Source organism: Dunckerocampus dactyliophorus, chromosome 9, assembly GCF_027744805.1.
Source record: "Dunckerocampus dactyliophorus isolate RoL2022-P2 chromosome 9, RoL_Ddac_1.1, whole genome shotgun sequence".
Taxonomy (NCBI): Eukaryota; Metazoa; Chordata; class Actinopteri; order Syngnathiformes; family Syngnathidae; genus Dunckerocampus; species Dunckerocampus dactyliophorus.
In genome coordinates, this window is record NC_072827.1 from 3,043,194 (window position 1) to 3,065,781 (window position 22,588).

General features: G+C 40.2%; 1 protein-coding gene across 2 annotated transcripts in view; it reads left to right on the forward strand.

Annotated features, from left to right (window-relative positions):
• LOC129187449 (rho GTPase-activating protein 20-like) overlaps nt 1-22,588 on the forward strand; it is a 71,138-nt gene that overhangs the window by 41,199 nt on the left and 7,351 nt on the right. For both annotated transcript variants that reach the window (XM_054786749.1, XM_054786750.1), the window contains exons 3-13: nt 2,281-2,457; nt 6,202-6,351; nt 6,782-6,823; nt 8,060-8,144; nt 8,286-8,363; nt 10,711-10,777; nt 11,033-11,230; nt 18,811-19,001; nt 19,074-19,238; nt 19,330-19,439; nt 19,510-19,699. In XM_054786749.1, coding sequence (XP_054642724.1) covers nt 2,281-2,457; nt 6,202-6,351; nt 6,782-6,823; nt 8,060-8,144; nt 8,286-8,363; nt 10,711-10,777; nt 11,033-11,230; nt 18,811-19,001; nt 19,074-19,238; nt 19,330-19,439; nt 19,510-19,699 — 1,453 coding nt within the window. The remainder of the gene's footprint in view (nt 1-2,280; nt 2,458-6,201; nt 6,352-6,781; nt 6,824-8,059; nt 8,145-8,285; nt 8,364-10,710; nt 10,778-11,032; nt 11,231-18,810; nt 19,002-19,073; nt 19,239-19,329; nt 19,440-19,509; nt 19,700-22,588) is intronic.

The window sequence follows — 22,588 nt, forward strand, 5'->3', positions numbered from 1 at the left end:
ACCCGCTCTAGCGCTTGCATTGGACCTCATTCATTAGCGTTGAAGGAGTGGGCGTGCACATGCGTGCGAGGGGTCAGGCGTGTGTGCGCACATGTTTATAAACATGAAGGAGATGGCCGATAAAGCAGAGATAGAAGAAATTGGCAGATTTGGGGTCGTTTACCCAAACAGGAAAGGATGGAGCTCTCAAACCACTTCCTCTTTCCGTCACCAGAGGAGGAAAAAAAATCCCCTCAGTTTTCAATCTCACCGGCAGATTGACAAGCGACGTCTACTTCGGCTGCAAAATGTGGTTGACTTGATTGCACGCATGCTTGCGAGTTTCATGCGTGAATGTGACAATCATTTTGTACAGTAGGCATATATTCTTGACAGGGTATCAGGTAAGCTTTTCAACCAAATTTATAACTCATACTCACAGCCATGCTCTTTTTGACGAGTTCACTAATCCCTCATTTACTGCGGTTAATTTGTTCCAGACCCATGACTGAATTACCATGAAGTAGGATTCCTTATCAATAAATGGAATATTTTCATAGTTAGAGCATAGAAAACCTGTTTATGAGCTTCTAAATGCAGTTTTTAATACTATTAGAGCCCGCTAGACATTACATAACACCCCTATAGTCACTTTTACACTCCTATTACCCAATATAGTAAACATAATAAGAAAAAATAAGAGATATAAGACATAATATATAGACTCACATGTTTGCAGTTGGAGCGTTCCTTGTTCTTTTTTAACTTCCTATTCTGTACAGTTCATTTAGCCATTTTCATGCTTGACAATGCGTAATTTAGGCAAAAAAGTACATTTGCATACATATGTATAAAAGTAAATCATGGCAAACAGTGAAGTGGCAAAGGACTACCATTTGAATAAGCAAGACATTGTTTTTGCAGTTATACTACGAAGAACACATACTGTACACGTTGCGTGAATCATTCTCTGAAGAAGAACACGTAAGCGATGCAATCATTAAATGTGTGAAATTGAACGGCGATCATCGCTCCGTGATCTTCAACTCTCACTGGATGGGTTCGCAGCCGAATGTGAAGTGGCTGCGATGAGAATCAGCACCTCCAAGTCCGTGTCCGTGGTTCTCGCCCGGACAAGGATGGAGTGCCATCTCCGGGTCGGGGATGAGATCCTGCGATCCTCCCCAAGTGGAGGAGTTGAAGTACCTGGGGGTGTTGTTCACGAGTGATGGAAGGATGGAAGAAGAGATCGCCCGTGGGGTTGTTGCAGCGTCTGCAGTGGTGCGAACTCTGCAACGGTTCGTTGTGTTGAAGAGGGAGCTGAGCCGAAAGACAAAAATCTCAGTTTGTCGGTCGAGCCACCTTCCTGCCCTCACCTACGGTCATGAGCTTCGGGTACTGACAAGATGGCGGGTACAAGCGGCCGAAATGAGTTTCCTCCGTAGGTTGGCTGGGCTCCCCCTTAGAGATACGGTGAGAAGCACCGTCATCTGGGAGAAACTCGGAGTAGAATACCCTCTCGAGGCGGCAGTGACTCAGGAGGTAAAGCAGGTCGTCCAGAAACCGGAAGGTCCGCCACCAAGTCACTGTCGTTGTGTCCCTGGGCAAGACACTTCACCCACCTTGCCTCCAGTGCTGCCCACACCGGCGTATGAATATGAATGAATGTTTGATGGCGGTCGGAGAGGCAATAGGCGCGAATTGGCTGCCACGTTTCCGTCAGACTACCCCAGGGCAGCTGTGGTTACAGATGTAGGCTACCACCACCAGTGTGTGACTGAGGAGCGAATGAATAGTGGGTCTTAGTCAGGGCTTCCCTGCTTAGGCTGCTGCCGCCGCAATCTGACCTCGGATAAGCGGAAGAAGATGGATGGATGAATCAATATATTCATGTTATTGGAGCAACATGTTGATTTACTCTTGTGTCAATGAAATCCCATGAACACACATTCACACGATGTAAGTACATTCCAGAGCAACAGGCGGCGCTAGAACTCACTCACTGTAAGGCCTGCGTGGCCAATCGGAAGCATGAAGACAGTCATTTCAGGAAAAGGCACAATCACAACAATGGTGAATGGAAGCAAAGGGGAATTACACAAGTGTGGACTGGCAGTGGGTAGTTCTCCACAAAGTGAGTTTTCAGTGACCTTGCAATATGTTTCCATGTGGCCTAAAAGCCCAAAGACATATCAAATTGAAATATATGTCTTTTATATAGACATGTAATTGAAATATGTGTCTTTGGCCATGACCAGATCTGGTTTTTGTGTGTCATTCTGTGGTTCCTCCCCCTCCCAGGGAGAGCTGCCTGACGCCAGTCAGTCCAGAGTCGTGCGCCTTGGTCCAGACCTTCCTGTCCGACTGTCCCGGCCGAGTCTTCCTGGGTCACGTCCAAACCCAGCTGAAGACGGGCCTCCAGACTCAGGACAGGCACCTCTTCCTCTTCAGTGACACCCTGCTCGTCACCAAGGCCAAGTGAGTGCACTCGTTTAGTCCTACTGGGGCCTGGACCTCGAGCCTGGACCCCCTCACTACTACCTTAACTCACCACCTCCATCCTTCACTACCTCCTTACCTACATATCTTATTACCTTCTTACCTTCCTACTGCTTTACCTCCTTACCCTCACACCTTCATCTTGTCCTACTTACCTTTCTCCTTACCTTCCTCCACCTCCTTATTCCCTCTTTAACTCTCTACTTCCCTCACTCCTTCCTCACCTCCCCTTTTAACCATCCCGCTTGACATCTTACCTCCCTGCCTCGTTCTTTTCTGTCCTTAGCCTCCGTCCCTCGCCCTGTACCTCCTTACCTCATTCCCTCCCTCCCATCTTACAGTCCCTTCCTCCACTCTTGCGTACCTCAGGCTCCCTCCTCCCTTTTTCCCTCCCTCCTTCCTCGTCCTTGCTCTCCCGTTTCCTTGACTTCTCCCTCATCTTTCCCAACATATAATTATTTTCCGGCCAATTAAATCCATATGAAGCCTGGCTGGGATCAAAGTCTGGGGCTCCCCACCCAGCGCTCTAAGTGCAAGTCACATGCACCGAAATAGAAACCTAAAGAGCACGTCCGTATTTAAGTCCTGAACGGCACACACACAAACACACACACACACACACACACACACACACACACACACGCACGTAAACAGTGATGAGACACAGCAGGACCTTTGTGGTCTTTCCGGTCGTGATCCAGTGGGCCGAGCTGACCCTGGCTGTACACCAGCAGCGTACGCTATAATTGGCTTTATTGCACAGCGGCTGAACGCAGGCTGGCTCGGAGGAATGTGTGACAAAATAGACGTCCGCTGACGTGCGCGGCCAGCGTGTGCGCCGCATGCGTGCTTTTAGTATTCCTTCCTCTATAATCAGGGTGGTAAACGGACTTACGGGTAGCACGCCTGTTTATAAACTTGAAGATAGCGCCGTCATTCATTAGCTTTGCTCCTGGTGGAGGAGGCCGTAAATACACGGAACTTCATTCCACGTTCATATTTTCATTTGGATGGCTTTACATGCACGGTTCATTTTTAGCTGCGAAGCTCTTTGATTGGTTGAGCAGGCCATCTGCAGGTCTGCTGCACTTCAAACTTCCACCAAATTGTGGTGTAAAAATAAAGTTGTGTTTTCTCTTGGAGAGGCTGACTCCACTTTGCCTCCATTGGAAATTTGCAGACATGTTCCGTGGGTACAAGCGCTTGAAAGGACACAAAAAGCACAATATGTCCTCAGTCGGCTTTCCTGCTGGCACTACTACTACTTTTGACATGATATAAATATTTATACATATACAGTATACGACTTTATACATATGTTTTGTCATTTTTTTTGCACCACAATGAAAAAGTATTCGGGTAAGATCCCTGTGGAACTCTTGGAAGTTAACACAACAACAGAATATATTAAAACAGCTGCTATTTTTAGTAAAGTTTTTTTACGACTCTTTAAAATGTGCAATCTGAAAAAGCAAAAAAAAAATAAATAAATGTTTTCATAATTGTTTGATTTCCTTAGGCATCTCCTTAGGCACCCACGTTCACCATACAATGCATAAGTAACACAACAGGAAAATAAATGCATTAAAAAATATATAATAATTAAAGTGATACTGATAATACAGTAAATATAAGAGAAAGTGGAAAAGAAAACGTAGACCACATAGTCGCTTATTAGGACTTTTTCTCTCAACCTAATTTTAACTTTATTCTTTCTTGTGTTTGTTTCTCATATGACAACGTTAAAAACGAATGCCATGTCATTTGCACGGTTAATTATGAAATAAAAAGTCCAAATTATGAGATTACAAATATAAGAGGCATAATTATGACATAAAAAGTTGAAATTACAATATAAATAGTAATTATGAGACTGGAATCATTCTAAAAAGTCATAATGATGAGACAAAAAGTCAAAATTATGAGATACAAACAAGAAAAGCATAATTATGAGATAAACAGTCGAAATGATGAAATAAGAAAATCATAATTATGAGATGAAAAGTTGAAATTGTGAGATACAAATATAACAAAGGCTTAATTCTAACACAACAGAAAAATAAATGCATAAAAAATATAATAATTAAAGTGATACTGATAATAAACGAAAAGAATGCATAGACCACACAGACTTTTTCCCCCCAACCTAATTTTCCAAAACTTACAACTTTATTCTTTGTTGCGTTTGTTTCTCATATTACAACGTTAAAAACGAATGTATTTTTTCTTTAATATTTCAACTCTATGCTACTAAAATGCTACTTATTTTTTCCTCATAATATGCTGAGTTTATTCTCTGAAAATTCCGACTTTTTTTCTTGTTAAAATGCAATAATTTTCTCTTAATATTTTGACTAATTTCTCATAAAATTACAGCTATTTTTTCCATTTCTGCTGTTGTTGATGTTTTTGTTTTCCAACTTGTATTTAAAATTTCTTGAAAATGTTCTTTTCGCAGTTGTGACTTTGTTCTCATAACAGTTTGGCTTTATTTAGTAAATTTCCCCGCTGTGGGATCAATAAAGTACATACAATTTAACTTTTACCTGCAACCCAAATTACAACTTTATTTGTTGTTGTGTTTCCCATAACATTACAAAATAAAGTATTTTTTCTTTAAGTCATTCAATCCCAGCCATTTTTCAAAAGACGACCCCTTCAGTAGCGACCATTTTAGATGATTCTGACTGATCTTTCAAGGCACACATTGTGATGATGTCTCATCACAATGTTGTGATGAGACATCACAACATTGTGATCTATGGTTATATAAACATGGAACCCACCAAAAGAAACATTAGACTCTTGACTTTCATCGGGAAAAAAAAGTTTGTTTCTACCTTTTTCCGTTCTTTAGTAATCAGCAGTAGAACATAGGCAAGTTTCAGGAAAATATCGGTTCCTGACTAAAAAAGGGAGGAAACCAGCTTTTTATGCAAAGATACATTTCAAGCATAACTTCCACTTTGACACAAATATTTTTTGCTTTTGCGACAGCTGAAATATCTAAACAACTATACCACAACATAAACAACACAAAAAAGGGGTTGTTGTACATCAAAATAACAATTTATTTACAAATATAACACCATCAACTATTTACAATTTTCATATTTGGAACAGAACTATGTGGGTGCATGTGTTAAAATTTCCCTACAATACGTAACCATCTGCACGCGACCCTCCTCCACGCTCTCTTACTTCCTGTCATGCGTGATTCGTCAGTGAACATGCCGAGCCCTGCCGAGCTCTTAGCAAATGCACTTCTGCCACCTTGTGGCCGTTTTGATGGCATAAACGTCCTCTGAAGTGAAATGCACTGTTGGAGAGTTGCTTCGTCACCTCTTTTTGCCTCTCGCGCAAAAAAAACGCAAAAGACGTGAAATTCGTTGTTGTGCTCGGGCGTTTCGGATTATAAAAACGTGTATATACGTCTTTGATGTTGAATGAGTTAATATTTGAACGTTATGCTCATGAAATGACATTCTTTTTCCTCATGACATTATGCCCTTATTTTTGTAAAATTGCAACTTTTTTCTGTTAATATTTTGACTTTATTTTTGTACAATTACTGCCGATTTGTTGGTTTTCTTGTTAAATGATATTTTTAGAATGTGCCGTGGGCCACAAATGGTTTCTGATCGTTTTGGTTCCTACGGGTTCACACTAAAAGGCCAGTAATTGATTGCATTGATAACGTCTCATGGCGTATGGACCCTGCAGGTCTCCCACTCACTACAAGGTGAAGGCCCAAGTGCGAGTATGCGAGATGTGGACGGCCGGCTGCATGGAGGAGGTGTGCGAGGGCAGCACCAGCCCGGAGAGAAGCTTCGTCATTGGCTGGCCCACGTGCAACTGCGTGGCCACCTTCAGGTAGGCGCCTGGAATATGCCCGGAATGTTCGTGTCTTACCTTAATTTCAACAATTAGCCCAAACAAGCGGCGGTGACGGCATGTACATCAGCAGTGCCTGACAGCGTGTCATCTGCAGAGTATGCGTGTGTATGCGTGAATTCAAAGCTGAAGGGGTAAACCACAAAACACATTCCTGTACGCTCCCGACGCCCGTCGGCGAAACCACAGTGCATGCATTCATACATGCCGCAGTGCACATTTGCACCATTACACCCCCCCGGCTTCATGTTCATTCACACACACACACAGATATGACATGACATAACCACTCTGCAGGAATCTGCTCACAGTTTCTGTAGCTTTGTCTGCGGTGTTAGCCGCCACCCGTTACGTAAGCGGGACGGGCCTTCGTGTCTTTTCCACTCATCATCTCGTATCTCCTCCTCAGCTCCGAGGAGCACAAGGAGAAGTGGCTGGAGCTCATCAACAGGTAAACGAACGAGCGCTCCCTTTGTTGGTTTCCATCACATTGCTTACTAACCTGAGTGTGGTAAAGTATATGCAGTAATCCCTCGCCGCTTTGCGCTTCGAACGCTGCGGCTTCGCTCTCACGGTGTTTCAAAATACATGAATTAATAAATCACGCCGTTTAATGGTTGAATATGGCCTATTATTAGTCAAAAGATGTGCACATTTAAGCGAATTTTTTGCTTAAATTAGGCATTTTCAAGCATAAAAATGAACTAAAATACAAATATGCGGTATTCAGAAGACACATTCAACGACATGTGACATGTAGCATTCTACACTGGTGCCAGTAATGTTACCCGATGAGACATTAGCCACCACAGAAACCATCACATCTGGTGTAAAAATAACGCCGCATTTCAGAAAAGAACATCATACCGACAGTAAAATATGGTGGTGGTAGTGTGATGGTCCGGGGCTGTTTTGCTGCTTGAGGACCTGGAAGACTTGCTGTGATAAATGGAAGCATGGATTCTGCTGAAGGAGAAAGTTGGTGACCTCAAGCTGAAAGCAACTTGGGTTGTGCAGCAGGACAATGATCCAAAACACACCAGCAAGTCCACCTCTGAATGGATGAAGACTTTGGAGTGGCCTAGTCCAAGTCCTGACCTGAATCCTATTGAGATGCTGTGGCATGACCTTAAAAAGGAAAAGCCTCCAATGTGGCTGAATGACAACAATTCTGCTAAATTCCTCCACAGCGCTGTAAGAGAATCATTGCAAGTTATCACAAACGCTTGATTGCAGTTGTTGCTGCTAAGGGGGGCCCAACCACTTATTAGCTTTAGGGGGCCATCACTTTTTCACACAGGGACATGTAGCTTTGGATTTTTTTCTCCCTTAATAACAAAAAGATTCATTTAAAAACTGCATTTTGTGTTCAGTTGTGTTGTCATTGACTAATATTTACACTTTTTCACACCACTGTATATATTTCATGCCGAGAGGGCTCTAATCATGTTAAAAAACATATTTAGAAGGTCATAAAGAGGTTTTCTGTGCTCTAACTACAAAAATATTCCATTTATAAATAAGGAATCCCACTTTGTGGAAATTCACTTATCACTGTCTGGTCTGGTACCGATTAACCGCCATAAACGAGGGATGACCGTACTATTCACTGTCATGATTATGGGTCATTATTTAATAATATTCCTGAAATGTATTTAAATGTCTGCTTTTGCGTCTGTCCACTCAGTCGGATCAATGAGGGAAAGGAGAACGACGACCCCAAGACCGTTCCGCTGAAGATATTTGCGAAGGACATCGGAAACTGCGCTTACGTAAGGGTCCCTCCCGGCTCTTCTCCTCACCACGTCTTTGTCTGTGTTGTTGGACTCTGTTGTTTGTCTCCCGACGGGAAATGAATCCCTTCATTATGGAATGCATGTTATTTATTTTCCTCCCGTGTTGCATCCATTTAGGCCAAGACGCTTGCAGTCAACAACACAGAGAGCACCACCGACGTCATCCGCATGGCTCTGTTGCAGTTTGGAATATCGGTGAGTGTCGGGATGGGTTGCGTTCTTCATAAACGACACGTCACTTTCAAACTGACCACATGGAGTCAAGAAGCGTGCTGTATTTTTCAGTTAGTCATCTGCAATGTTGAGAGTAATGGGGTTACCAACACCCTTGTTGTTTCCCAGTAACGGGTAATTTTAATGAATTACTATTTCCAGCACCGTTTAAAGCACTGTTACCATTACTGACAGTGAAATGTGCAGTCTTATGATGCACGGATATTTCTAGCAACGATATGTGTGTTGCTTCAGTGGCCCATGTTCACTACTACTGCTACACAGGAAGCTAAATAGCTAGTCATCAAGAATTGTGGTTGCGCAATGTCAGGAAAACACCGCTCATGTTAAGTCATAAACATCAAAATACAGTAATTGCAATGAATCACGCTGTATGTGTAAGTAAACCACATGTACAAACAGTACAGTTTTATTAACACCATGTTTATTAAGAGCTAGCAATGTTGCAATTACCAGGTAGCCTAGCCTAGCGTTGCCTAGCCTAGCCACATGAGAGCAGTTTTCATGATGTAAAAAGTCATAATTATGAAATAAAAAGTCAAAATTATGAGATACAAACATAAGAAAAGCATAATTATGGGATAAACAGTCAAAATGATGAAATAAGAATTATGAGATGAAAAGTTGAAATTATGAGATACAAATACAACAAAGGCATAATTATGAGATAAAAAGTCGAAATCACGATATAAACAGTTATTATGAGATAGGAAAGTCAAAATTATGAGATAAAAAGTCATGATGATGAGAAGTCATAATTATCAGATAAAAAGTCATAATTATGAGATAAAAAGTCAAAATTACAAAATAAAAAGTCATAATTACGATATTAAAAGTCCTTATGAGATAGGAAAGAGATCAAAAGTCATGATGATGAGATAAGAAAGTTATAAATATTATATAAAAGGTCAAAATTAGGAAATAAAAAGTTGTAATTATGATATTAAAAGTAGCAATTTTGAGATCAAAAGTCATAATGTAGAGATAACAAAGTCATAATCATGTGATAAAAAAAGTAAAAATTAGAAAATAAAAAGTCATAATGATGAGATAAAAAGTGTAAATTACGATATAAAACGTTATTTTGAGATAGGAAAGTCGTACTTATGAAAAGCCATAATGATGAGACAAATGGTCAAAATTATGAGATAATTAATAATTATGAGATAGGAAAGTCATAATTATGAGATAAAAAGTAGAAATTATAAGAAAAAGGTCATAATTATGAGATAAAAAGTCATAATTATGAGATAGGAAAGTCATAATTATGAGATAAAAAGTAGAAATTATAAAAAAAAAGGTCATAATTATGAGATAAAACCAAATTACGATATAGAAAGGTCATAATTATGAGATAAAAAGTTGAAATCAAGATATAAAAAGTCATTATGAGATAGGAAAGTCATAATTGTGAGATAAAAAGTCACAATGATGAGGTAAAAAGTCGAAATGATGAAAAATAAAGAAGAAAAAATAAGAAAGGCATAATTATGAGATAAAAAAAATCTAAATTACGATATAAAAAGTCATTCTTAGATAGGAAAGTTGTAATTATAAAAAGTCATAATGATGAGAGAAATGGTCAAAATTATGAGATAAAAAGTCAAAGTTCCGAAATGAAAAGTCATAATTATGTGATAAAAAGATGAAATTATGATATAAAAAGTAGAAATTCTAAGATAAAAAAGTCATAATTATGAGATAAAAAGTAGAAATTATCAGATAAAAAGTCATAATTATGACATAAAAAGTCAAAGTTCCGAAATAAAAAGTCATAAATATGAGATAAAAAGTCGAAATTACGCTTATTATTATTATGCTATTGATGCCTTACCTCATAATTTCCACTTTCTATTTCAGAATTCTGACTTGAAGTTGTAATATTTGGAAATAAAAAAAAAGGGAGAAAACGAGCAAAGTTGACTTCAAAGTGTCAAAGTTGCATCCTTTCATATTTTCATATTTTGCTCTTTGGCCCTTGCGGGAAAAGGTTTGGACACCCGTGCGCTAAATCAATGCATACGTCTGCAAATGTATACTATGAGTAGCATCAGTACTTTTTTTTAACCCAACCTCTAAGTCAAACGATGGGAATATTAAATCAATGCTAAGCCGAAGCTAACGGTCCAGAGATAGCGATACAGTCAAGTATTTAGCAGCTTTGTGCTTGTTGGCAGATGTTTGCGTCATAAAACCCTGGAATGTTGGTCTGTGCTGGACATGATCAGTTGTAAAAGTGTCTCCAAAGAGGTGGTAAGTCTGTTTATGAGGACAAATAAAAAGGTTGGCTTTTGTGTTTGTACTGCAGGGTTGCGTGAAGGAGCACAGGTTGTGGGTGAGCTCCAGCAAGGACGAGCCTCCGTACCCGCTCATCGGTGAGGCGGCCATCTCCTTAAATGACTTCATGAAGAATGCATTGTGGTCGAACTGAAAGTCCACATCTGGAAGCTTGTTCTGAGCCGTCACTGTTTTGTTTTATGTCGCAGCGGCATTTTGTTCTGTTCTCCGTGTTCCCAACATCCTGTCGGTTCTTACAGCCGGCTTTTAATGAGGATTTTGATGGGATTTGCCTGTGACACGCCAGCATGCCGGTGACGTGACCGCTAACCTTCTTGCAACCCCTCATCCAGGCCACGAGTTCCCGTTCAGCATCAAGATGAGCCACATACGAGATGGTGGGAGCGGTGGAGGAGGAATCGGGAGAGATCCAATGAGTCCCACTGATTGTCCTGAGGTCCTGCTGCTGGATCAGTGCCTCCCCCCGGACACCCAGTGCCAGTTCATCCTCAGACCCAGCAAGGTTACCCAAAGCCCGGCTGCACTGATAGGTAAGGACTTGAAGTATTTGTGTATTTTTAAGTACCGTAAATTCCGGTATATAAGACGCACCCACTAAATGTATAGAGAAAAACAGATTTGTGCATATATGTCAGCCACACTATAAGACTATAAGCCGTGAGGACCAGGTGGCTCTTTCTTCAGCAGGAGCCAATCACGAGCTATCAGGGAACTCACAACGAGCTTATCAACACATCGGAAATCGCAGGAGGTCACCTCAGAAAGAAGGCTAAGCTCATCACACAGCAACCTAACACTCAAAAAGTAGGCAAGAAATAAACAAACGAGTACCAATACGAGTTTACAATATAAAAGAACAACTATTTTAATGACATTTCTTCACAGAAAAACATTTCATTGGACATGGCTGCCGGAGCGCCACAATGACTAATTCAGCTGCCAGAGCTCACGTGTTGCAAACAGCCCCTTTTGAGAAGTTTGAGTTCAAAACATTTCGCAAGTTGAGCGGTGATGGCGGGTCCCGCAGCCAAACCGGCTGAGAACCACTGGTCTACTGTATTGGGTAGCAGGAGTGGAAAGGTGACTATAGGGGTGTTATTTCATGTCTAGAGGGCTCTAATAATGTTAAAAGGCGTATTTAAAAGGTGGTAACCAGGTTTTCTATGCTCTTAATAAGGAATCCTACTTGGCAGAAAATCACTTATCACCTTCGGGTCTGGAACCAATTAACCGGCATAAACGAGGGATTACTCTATCGTTTTTAATCACAAAATGTTACCGACTGAGGATAAGAAAGGACTGAGGACGACTCGAGGAGGTCCAGATAGTTGGCCAGCTTGCTGTTGGTTGTGAAAGAAGTCTCTGACCACCTAATTGGTTTGTCAGTCCCTCCGAGGGCCGTACAGAAATATCCAAGAACAACAACACGAGCACGCACGCTGGCTTTGGAAACAGTCATATCGCAACCTCCTTGGCGGGGGGGGAGAGTGTGGTGTGCAAACATGTTGCCTCACAGCGAGAAGGTGCCGGGGTATGAATCCGAGGTTTTCGGTAGCTCACGAGAAATTATTAGCCTCTCGTGAGGTCATTAGCCTTGGAGGAACTGAAGGTAGCTTGCGGGACGCACTCTTGCAGGACAGGGACCCTCTGACGGAGCAAAGCGTGCGACTCTTGGTTCCAAGAGATCTCTGTTTAACGTCAATCATGATGTGGAGGACATGAGAAAGTGGAAGCGAAAAGATCCAGTAGCTCTCTTTGACCGCAAGTACATTAGCAGCATGATTAGCACCGTTGAGCTGATTGGAAACAACACGCACAACTTTCACGCCAACAGCTGAGTAGCAATGCAGAGCTGGATAAAGCTGCTCGATGCTGACCACTACTGACCACCACCGTACCCTGCCATTTTGCCTGTCGAGTTTCGCGGCTTCACTCTGTCACGGTTTTTCAAAATAAATGAATTAATACATTATCGTTGTTTCCTGGTTGACTCCGGCCTCTTATTAGTAAAAAAAAATAAATGCATATTTAAGCACATTTTACGTATTCTTGGCCCAAATTAAGCATTTTCAATTCGAAAAATGAGTAAATGAGTGGAAATACAAATATGAGTCATTCAGAAACACATTCTAAGATGTGAGCTATAGTATTCTACGCTGGGAACTCAGTGTCGGTAGTGTTACATTGATGAGACAATAGCCACCAGGAAGCACGTTGTCCAGAAAACAACAAAGAACTCTCCTGATGCTCACGTGTGAGTCTTATTTATGTCTAATATGTCTTATTGTCTGTTATTATGTCTACTATGTTGGGTAATAGGAGTGTAAAGGTGACCATAGGGGTGTTATTTCGTGTCTAAAGGGCTCTAATGATGTAAAAAAAAACATATTTAGAAGGTGGTAAGCATTTTTTTATGCCTAATATGTCTTATTTACTCGTATTATGTTTACTATACCGGGTAGTAGGAGTGTAAAGGTGACTATAGGGGTGTTATTTCATGTCTAGAGGGCTCTAATAATGTGAAAAGCAGATTGAGAAGGTTGTAAACAGTTTTTTATGTCTATTATGTCTACAATATTGGGTAATAGGGGAGTTAAGGTGACTACAGGGGTGTTATTTCAGGTCTAGAGGTCTCTAATAATGTTAAAAAAAAGGTGTATTTACAAGGTTGTAAACATTTTTTTATGCCTTATTTTCTCTTATTATGTCTACTATTTTGGGTAATAGGAGTGTAAAGATGACTATAGTTATTTCGTGTCGAGAGGGCTCTCGTAATGTAAAAAAAACATATTTAGAAGGTGGTAAGCATTTTTTTATGCCTAATATGTCTTATTTTCTCATATTATGTCTACAATATTGGGTAATAGGAGAGTTAAGGTCACTATAAGGATGTTGTTTCATGCTACAATATTTAGAAGGTCATAAACAGGATTTCGATGCTCAAACTATGCAAATATTCAATTTATAAATGAAGAACCTTACTTGGCGGAAATTCACTTATCATGGTCGGGCCTGGAACGAATTAACCGCGGATTATTGCAATGATCAGACACGGAAGACCAGGTCCAAAACCAGTCTTTCTGAGAAAGAAGACGGATCAACAACATTAGCGCAGCAGTTCTCGTGGACACAGGTCACAGGACAGCTCAGGACAGACGGCTGTGTCCAAACAAGACGAAGACAATGAGGACAGAAATTCCAGAGTGTGGGAATAGGAAGTTGGAAAAGTGTGCAGAGATACCGTTGGCGAAGGTCAGCAGCGGGCGAGCGTGGAAAAGCAACACGGGCCGGTCAGCGAGGCAACACTCACAGGAGGAAAGCGGATGGACGCCTCGTGGAGAGAAAGACGCGAAAAAAGATATTGAATCATTTTATCCATGTGTATATTATGTCTTTTAACATTTATTTTCATTTTGTTGTTGTTTAATTGTGTTTTTTGCAATAAAAACGAGCAGATAAGTAAGAAAAAGGTGCACGATATATATTGTAGATATAAATATATACATATATATTATATATATAGTCCCAGTAACAACTACCACTAAAGTAAGTAAAAAGAAGTACAGTACAAACTTTTCCCACTGGGGGGCCGTGTATTGAAAAGTCTAAGGAGTCGGTGGCCACTTTGATAGATCCCATTTTTTCATCAGGCTAAACTCCAGCCTTTTGTGTACGTAGGTGACTAAGCTTATCAAGATCAACACTAACATTTTTAGATTTCTTCTTACGTTGTGTGCTGTTGGATTGTATTTCAAGTCAAAAATAGCGCCTTAACGGCGGTAACTGTTTTTTTCCATGAATTACGCTACAATCATTAGAGTCGTTGCGCATCGTGCCGCAAGTGTCCCCCCAGAGTCTGCCGCTCTTTAAATGTGTGCTATCTTTTAGCGTGAATTAAACTTTCAGTTCATTTGGAGCTGTTTAATAAAATTGTGTCCTGCAAGTTATCGTTCTCTTCACAAAATACAGCAAATTTCTCACACAGTGGCAAATGGTGATTAATCGTGATTAATTCATGTGAAAACTGTGATTAATTTGATTACAATCTTTAATCATTTGACAGCTCAGGGCCGATTAAAAAACAACTGCGGCCTGTAGATGGCCCCCAGGCCACATTTTGGACACCCCTTAGACCCTATATGATTCTCCCTCCCATTACTCTTGTTGTCTTTTCCGCGAAATACTTTCTTCAGGGTTCTGATTGGCTGAAATGTTCTCGCTGTGAGGCGTTAGGCCACGCCGGTGAATGTGTTTTGAATTAATAATAGTCATTCACGTTTTTTACGCATAAATAATGGCGGATTGGGGGGAAATAAATTTTTGTGACGCATAACCAGAACAGCTTGTTTGGTTTGAATTTAACGAGATGACTGTCGCGTCTGTTCTTGCAACACACAGTCACCGTCAAGAATCTGAAGAACTCGACACCACATTTGGACAATGAGCAGCATGTGAGGCACAACAAGACCTCCTGCCTCGCACGCTATCTTTGGCCGCAACGAAGGATTCCAAAAGTGACTCACCGGGACTGGAGCTTTTCAGGCTTTTATGTATAAGAGTGACTAAAACAAGAAGCCCCAAGCAACACTGCTTTATAAAGACAATAATGCTCACTTTTGAGGGATTATTTAACGATACGGTCGTCCGGTGCCACTTTGCGCTTCGAATTTTGCAGCTTCACTCAATCACAGTTTGTCAAAAATATATTCATCATATATTCATTCATAAATCATTGCTGTTTTGTGGTTGAATACGGCCAATTACTTGTCAAAAATATGCATATTCAGCAAATTTTATGTAATTTGTGCCTGAATTAAGTCTCTTCAAGCATAAAACTGGCTAAATGAACCAAAGTACAAATAAAAAGCGCTCAGAAGATGCATTCAGAGATGTTGATGGTGATATGTAGTACTCTACACTGATCACTAGGTGTCAGTAATGTTCCTTCGATGAGACAATAGCCACCACAGGAAGTACTGTTCAGGACAGGAAGTGGGGAAAAAAAGAACAATGTCAAGGAACTTAACGAGTCTATATTATGTCGTATATGTCTTATTTTCTCTTATTATGTCTACTATATTTGGTAATAGGAGTGTAAAGGTGGCTATAGGGGTGTTATTTTATGTCTAGAGGGCTCTAATAATGTTGAAAAGCATATTTAGAAGGTTGTAAACAGGTTTACTATGCCTGATATGTCTCATTTTCACTTATTATTTCTACTATATTGGGTGATTGAACTGTAAAAGTGACTATAGGGGTGTTATTTTATGTGTAGAGGGCTCTAATGTTAAAAAGCATATTTAGAAGGTTATAAACAGGTTTACTATGCCTAATATGTCTCATTTTCTCTTATTATGTCTACGATATTGGGTAATATGAGTGTTAAGGTGACTATAGGGGTGTTATTTCATGTCTAGAGGGCTCTAATAATGTGAAAAAATGTTTTTAGTAGGTTGTAAACAGGTTTACTATGTCTAATATGTCTCATTTTCTCTCATTATTTTGCTATATTGGGTGATAGTACTGTAAACATGACTATGGCGTGTTATTTTATGTCTAGAGGGATCTAATAATGTTAAAAAGCATATTTAGAAGGTTGTAAACAGGTTTACTATGCCTGATATGTCTCATTTTGTCTTATTATGCCCACTATATTGGGTAATAGGAGTGTAAAGGTGACTATAGGGGTGTTATTTTATGTCTCAAGAGCTCTAATAATGTTAAAGAACTGTATTTAGTAGGTTGTAAACAGGTTTTCTATGCTGTAACTATGAGAATATTCCATTTCTAAATCAGGAGTCCTGCGTTTAAAGCAGCTGTGAACATGTGGCAAACGTGCACACGTGGCATGTTGTGTCATACAAGTAGTTGGCACACTGAGGCCACCCTTAAGGACACAAACCGCACAGGTGTACGTTGTGGAGGTGAACAAGGAGCGCACAGTGCGAGTGCACATGCATATGCAAAGGTCTCAATAAACGGTGAGCCTGCTTGCTCTCCTCATCAATGGCTCTCTGTCTGTGGTCCATGTCAGCGACACACAACTTTATTGACCTTGTGATGTGCCAGCAGACAAAGACCATTCATGATTGTCACATGACACCTCCTTCGCTCACCGTGGTTGTACTCTCTAAGACGCTTTTACTATGGAATTTTGGCATTTGCAGCATTTTTTCATTGAAAACGTATAAAAACGTCTTTGGTATTGAATGAGTTCAAGAAAAAAAAAACATTTGTAATATTATGAGAAAGAAACAAAGCATCGAGGTTGTAATTTGGGGAAAATTTGTGGAAAAAGTTCTAATGTTACAAGAATAAAGTCAAAATTTAGGAGAACAACATTTACAAGAAGAAAGTTGAAGTAGTTGGAAAATTAACAGCAAAAATTGAACAATCAGCAGTAATTGTAGAATAATAAAATGAAAGTATTAAAAGAAAAAAGTTGTCATTTTACGAAAAGAATGTTGTAAAATTATGAGGAAAAATAATGTCATTTTAGTAGCATAGAGTTGAAATTTTGAAAAAATGTTTTAATATCATGAGAAACAAACAAAACAAAATAAAGCGGTAATTTTCAGGAAATTAGGTTGGGGAAAAAAGTTATAACATGAGAATAATGTCAAAATATTATGGGGAAAAAAGTCGAAATATTTTGGGGGAAAAACAGCAAAACTGGGCAAAGAAGAACTCAAGAAAAGAAAAGTTCATACTAATAACAGGCTTTTTTTCCACCTGAGATGCAGTTTTTTTCTTGAAATATTTATATAAGTTCTTAGCTACATCTTTTCATCCTTGCATTTCATATTACGACTTTATTCTTGTAAATTTACAACTTTTTTCTCAGACATTTACAACATTATAAAAAGACAAAACAAATCGTAATATTAGGAGAAGAAAGTGTTAATCTGAGGTGTGATGTGTCGTACGTGTCAGAGGGAAAATAGAGCATAGATCTTCAGGAAGGAAGGAAACTTTCCTCTTCTGCTTCAGGCAAGCTTTTATTTACAACGTGGCAGCAAAACATATAGCAGTTGAGCACCAACAGATTAGCATGGCTAGCTAGCCCTTCTCACTTGCGCCTTCCTTACCCCGCCCCCTCCACAAAGGTCACAAAAGTCCCCCCCTTTTCATAGCTGTCTCAGGCAATGCCTGTTACATAAACTTACCTGTTTTTTCTCCGAAATTTACGGGTTTATTCTCGTAATATTACCTTTTTTCTCCTAAATTTGCGAGTTCGTCTTGAATTTATGACTGTTTTTCCTGTAAATTTATGACTTTATTGTTGTAAATTTACAACATTTTTTTCTCGAAAATGTACAACTTTATTATTTTTTTCTTTTTCTTTTTTTTTTTTAGAATAAAGTCATAAATTTACAACTTCATTCTCCTAAATTTACAACTTTGTTTTTTTTTTTCTTTTTTTGTTTTTTGAGTAAAGTTTTTTGAATAAATTTAGGAAGAATAAAGTTGGAAATTTCACTTTATTCTCCCTAAATTTACGACTTTATTCTTGTAAATTTACAAGTACTTTTTTTTCTCGTAAATTTGTTTCTTTATTCTCGTAAATTTACTACTTTTTTCCTGTAAATTTACTACTATTTTTCCTGTAAATTTTTATTTTATTTTGTTAATATTACAATTTTTTTCTTTCTTTTTTTGGATAAAATTGTAAATTTACAAGAATAAAGTTGTAAATTTACAATTTTATCCAATACAATTTTGCTCTTGGAATAATACGACTTTTTTTCTCATAAATTTATGATTTTTTTTTCTCTGAAATATACAACTTTATTAGTTTTTCTTTTTTTCAGAATAACAAAAATTACGAGAATAAAGACTTTTTTCCTGTAAATTACAACTCTGTTTACGACTTTTTTCTGGTAAATTTATGACTTTATCTTGTAAATTTACTACATTTTTTTCTCGTATATTTGTGATTTCTTTCTCAGAAATTTACATTATTTTTTTTTTTTTAGAATAAAGTGGTAAATTTACAACTCCAATTTTTATCTTTTATTTTGAAATTAATGTGATGCTACTACTTGGTCGTAGAAAAGCAAATGTGACCGGAGCGCCTCGTTAATCATCATCATCATCGTCTTCCATTTAGACGCCGCTCAGCCAAAGTCGTTTAAGAGGAAAAGGTCGCTGATCAATTGGCCCTTCTGGAGGGGCTCCAGCAGCCAGCTGGACGGCCTCCCCCTCACTCCCACCTCGCTCTCCCCCACCCTGGGTCGCCTCTTCGGGCGAGAACTCAGCTCCGTCTGCTCCCCGGACAGCGGCCTGCCCAAGCCTGTCATGGTGAGCGGCGTGCGTCTCGCACGAGCCTTCGAGTCATTTACGCAATTCGTAATGTCGCCTCGTCCTCTTCAGGACATGCTGGTGTTTCTCTACGTGGAGGGGCCGTACACCAGGGGTGTCTTCAGGCGCTCGGCGGGGGCCAAGGCCTGCCGGGAGCTGCGAGACAGGCTGGACGCCGGGGAGGACGACCCCGAGATCGCACGCCAGTCTGTGTTTGTGGTGGCTGCTGTCCTCAAGGTGACAGGAACACACGCATGCCAGCCACCGCTTCTTTCTGTGGCGTTTGGAACAACAACCACAATAAGAAACATTTTGTGTTTGGACGCAGGACTTCCTGCGGAGCATCCCCGGCAGCCTGCTGTGCGGGGACCTGTATGACCAGTGGACGGCCGTGATGGAGAAGGAGGGAAGCGACGACATGACAGGCGAAGTCCACAGGTAGCTTCGTGAGCAAGCTGGCTAATGAATTCCTGACGTCAGTCATTAGCATTTTACTTTCATCTCTCAGGTTGCTCCGCCTCCTCCCCGCCGAGAACCTGCTGCTGCTGCGCCACGTCATGGCCGTGCTGCACCGCATCCAAGGCAGCGCCCACGACAACCAGATGAACGCATTCAACCTGTCCGTCTGCATCGCTCCCAGCATGCTGTGGGCCCCCACGCCCGGCACCCCTGAGATGGAGGGGGAGGGCACCAAGAAGGTGAGGAGGAGGAGGAGGTGAAAAACCTCATCAGCGACCTGCAACACACAGAGCGCCCACCGTTGCTCATGGGATAGAATTTCCTACGCTTGGGTCGCCCCTGAAGGCCTCACTTGCACAACCAGCACATCCATGAGAACATAGATTGTAAATTTACAGTGTTTTATACAATCTATTTATGGCAGTGGCGGAGAAAAAGGTAACGACGTCAGTCGCCGAATTTGCATAATTATGCCGTGACGCAAATGAACTACAAATGAACTTTATTCTTGATTTGGACCAACTGGAGAAGTACTCTGAGTGCTCAACACCACTACTTGTAAGACGTCTGCATCAGTGTGGAGCCTTGAAGCATCTAAGAAGCTAAGCCAGGAGAGTCCAAAGTACGGCCCGGGGTCCATTTGCAGCCCGGTTTTAATATTGGCACGTAGCAAGCTTTAAAAAAAAGCAACAAAAGTTTAAAAATCAGCAGTAATTTTACAAGGATAAAGTCTATAATATTAAGAGAAAAATGTCCGAATATTATGAGGAACAATAATGTTATTTTAGTAGCATTAACTTGAAATATTAACTCATTCAATCCCAGCCATTTTTCAAAAGACAACCCCTTCAGTAGCGGCCATTTTAGACCATTTTGACTGATCTTTCAAGGCACACAGAATATTGTGTTCTATGGCTATATAAACATGAAACCTAGCAAAAGAAACATTAGACTCCCTTCTTTCATCAGGGAAAAGAAAAGTTTGTTTCTACCTTTTTCCGTTCTTTAGTAATCAGCAGTAGAACATAGGTGAGTTTCAGGAAAATATCAGTTCCCAACTAAAAAAGGGAGAAAACCAGCTTTTGGTGAAAAGATACATTTCAAGCATAACTTTCACTTTGACACAAATATTTTTTGCTTTTGTGACAGCTCAAATATCTAAACAACTACACCAACATTAAAAAAAACACAAAAAAGGGGTTGTTTTACATCAAAATAACAATTTATTTACAAATAAAACACCATCAACTATTTACAATTTTCACATTTGGAACTAAACTATGTGGGTGCATGTGTGTGCGTGTGCTTTAAAATGTCACTACAATGCGTAACCTTCCGCACGCCACACTCTCTCACTTCCTCCTTCCTGTCATGTTTGTTTTTCCCGTCCACATCTGTTATCAAATGCACTTTTTTATGGCCTGAAATTGCTCTGAAGTGAAATGCATTAGTGGGGAGTTTCGTCATCACCTCTTTTAGCCTCTCGCGCAAAAAAACGTAAGAGATGTCTAAATACGTTATCGTGTTTATGAGAATGACATCTTTGGTATGGAATGAGTTCATTAACAAGCGATTGCTTTTTTGTGGTTGAATACGGCCTGTCATTAGTCAAACATATGCATATTCAAGCTAATTTTACAATTTTTTTTGGCTCAATTAAGCATTTTTCAAACATAAAGATGGGTAAATAGAGTAAAGCCTTCAGAAGACGCATTTAAAGACATGCTGATGTGTAGTATTTTACCCTTTTTGTGATTGTTTTTTTCTGGTTGAATACGCCCTATTTTTAGTCAAATATAAGCATATTTAAGCAAATTTTACTTTTTTTTGGCAAAATTTGGCTAACACCATGAAGTATTTACAATTTTCGCATTTGGAACGGAACTATGTGTGTGCACGCGTGTGCATGTGTGCGCTCGTTAAAATTCCCCTACAATGCGTAACCTTGTGCACACTACACTCCCTCCATGCTCTCTCACTTCCTCCTTCCCGTCATGTGTGATTTTCCCATCCACATGAACCCTGCCGAGCTCTTATCAAATGCACTTCTGCCACCTTGTGGCCTTTTTTATGGCTTGAAATTGCTCTGAAGTGAAATGCATTAGTGGGGAGTTGCGTCATCACCTCTTTTTGCCTCTCGTAAAAGACGTATAAATACGCTGTCAGGTTTATAAAAACGTATAACTACGTCTTTGGTATTGAGTGAGTTAAACAAGAAAACCTTTTTTTTCACAAAAGGAAAAATCAGAGCAGCAATTGTTGCTTTTGTTCGCAGGGTCATGCAAAGACTAAATAGCTGACTTTGTGGAGGCGTGGGCCGAGAAACAACTCAATTTAGTCGTCAATCTTGATGTCAAAATTCAGACACATGCTGTAGGCGTGTACGTGTGTGAGGTGAAGGGGCTGGTGTGGATCAAAGTAGGACCGTCCTGTCCTGCCTCGGTTCTGTGCTGTACTGGCTGCTAGCCTAGAGGGACGTACAAAAACAGAATGGTAGCCAATAAAAAGCAGGAGAGTTAACGTATGAGCGAAGTAAATGATGTCTAATAAATCGGTAATGTATATTTCAACTTGGCGGCAGACGTCGTAAATCTCGTAGTGTTTTTTTTAACGCTATGTTATTATTATTATTATTGAATTACACAAATTCTTTGCTAGTGCTTGCTTTGCCTTTCCAGTGTGTGTGTGTGTGTGTGTGTGTGTGTCCTTGAGGCGATAGGGTTGAGCCAAAGTGTGCGTTTTAGGGGGAGAAATTTAACATGTCAGCAGAAAGAACCTCATCAGCCACAAATATCTCTGCTTTGTATAAAGGGGGTGGAAAAAAAATAGCGTTCTTGGGAAAATTCACAGTCCGATTTCGACATTTCCCTCCGGGGTTCAAGCTGGCGGCCGGCGGAAGCCAAAGCGGACCTCCAGCCTAGCTTCGACCTCACCTACTTTTATCTTGAAATATTTGGAAGATGTTTGCCGAAACGCGTTCAACCGACTTTGTCACGCCGTGAAAGTGAAAGGGCCTCCCGTCAACACCGAGCAACGTCTCGTTTGATTCATTCTGATGAGCTCAGGATGGCGAAGTGAATGAGTGAATACTGAGTGACGGCGAGGGGGAGCGCTTGGCGAAGGTTCAC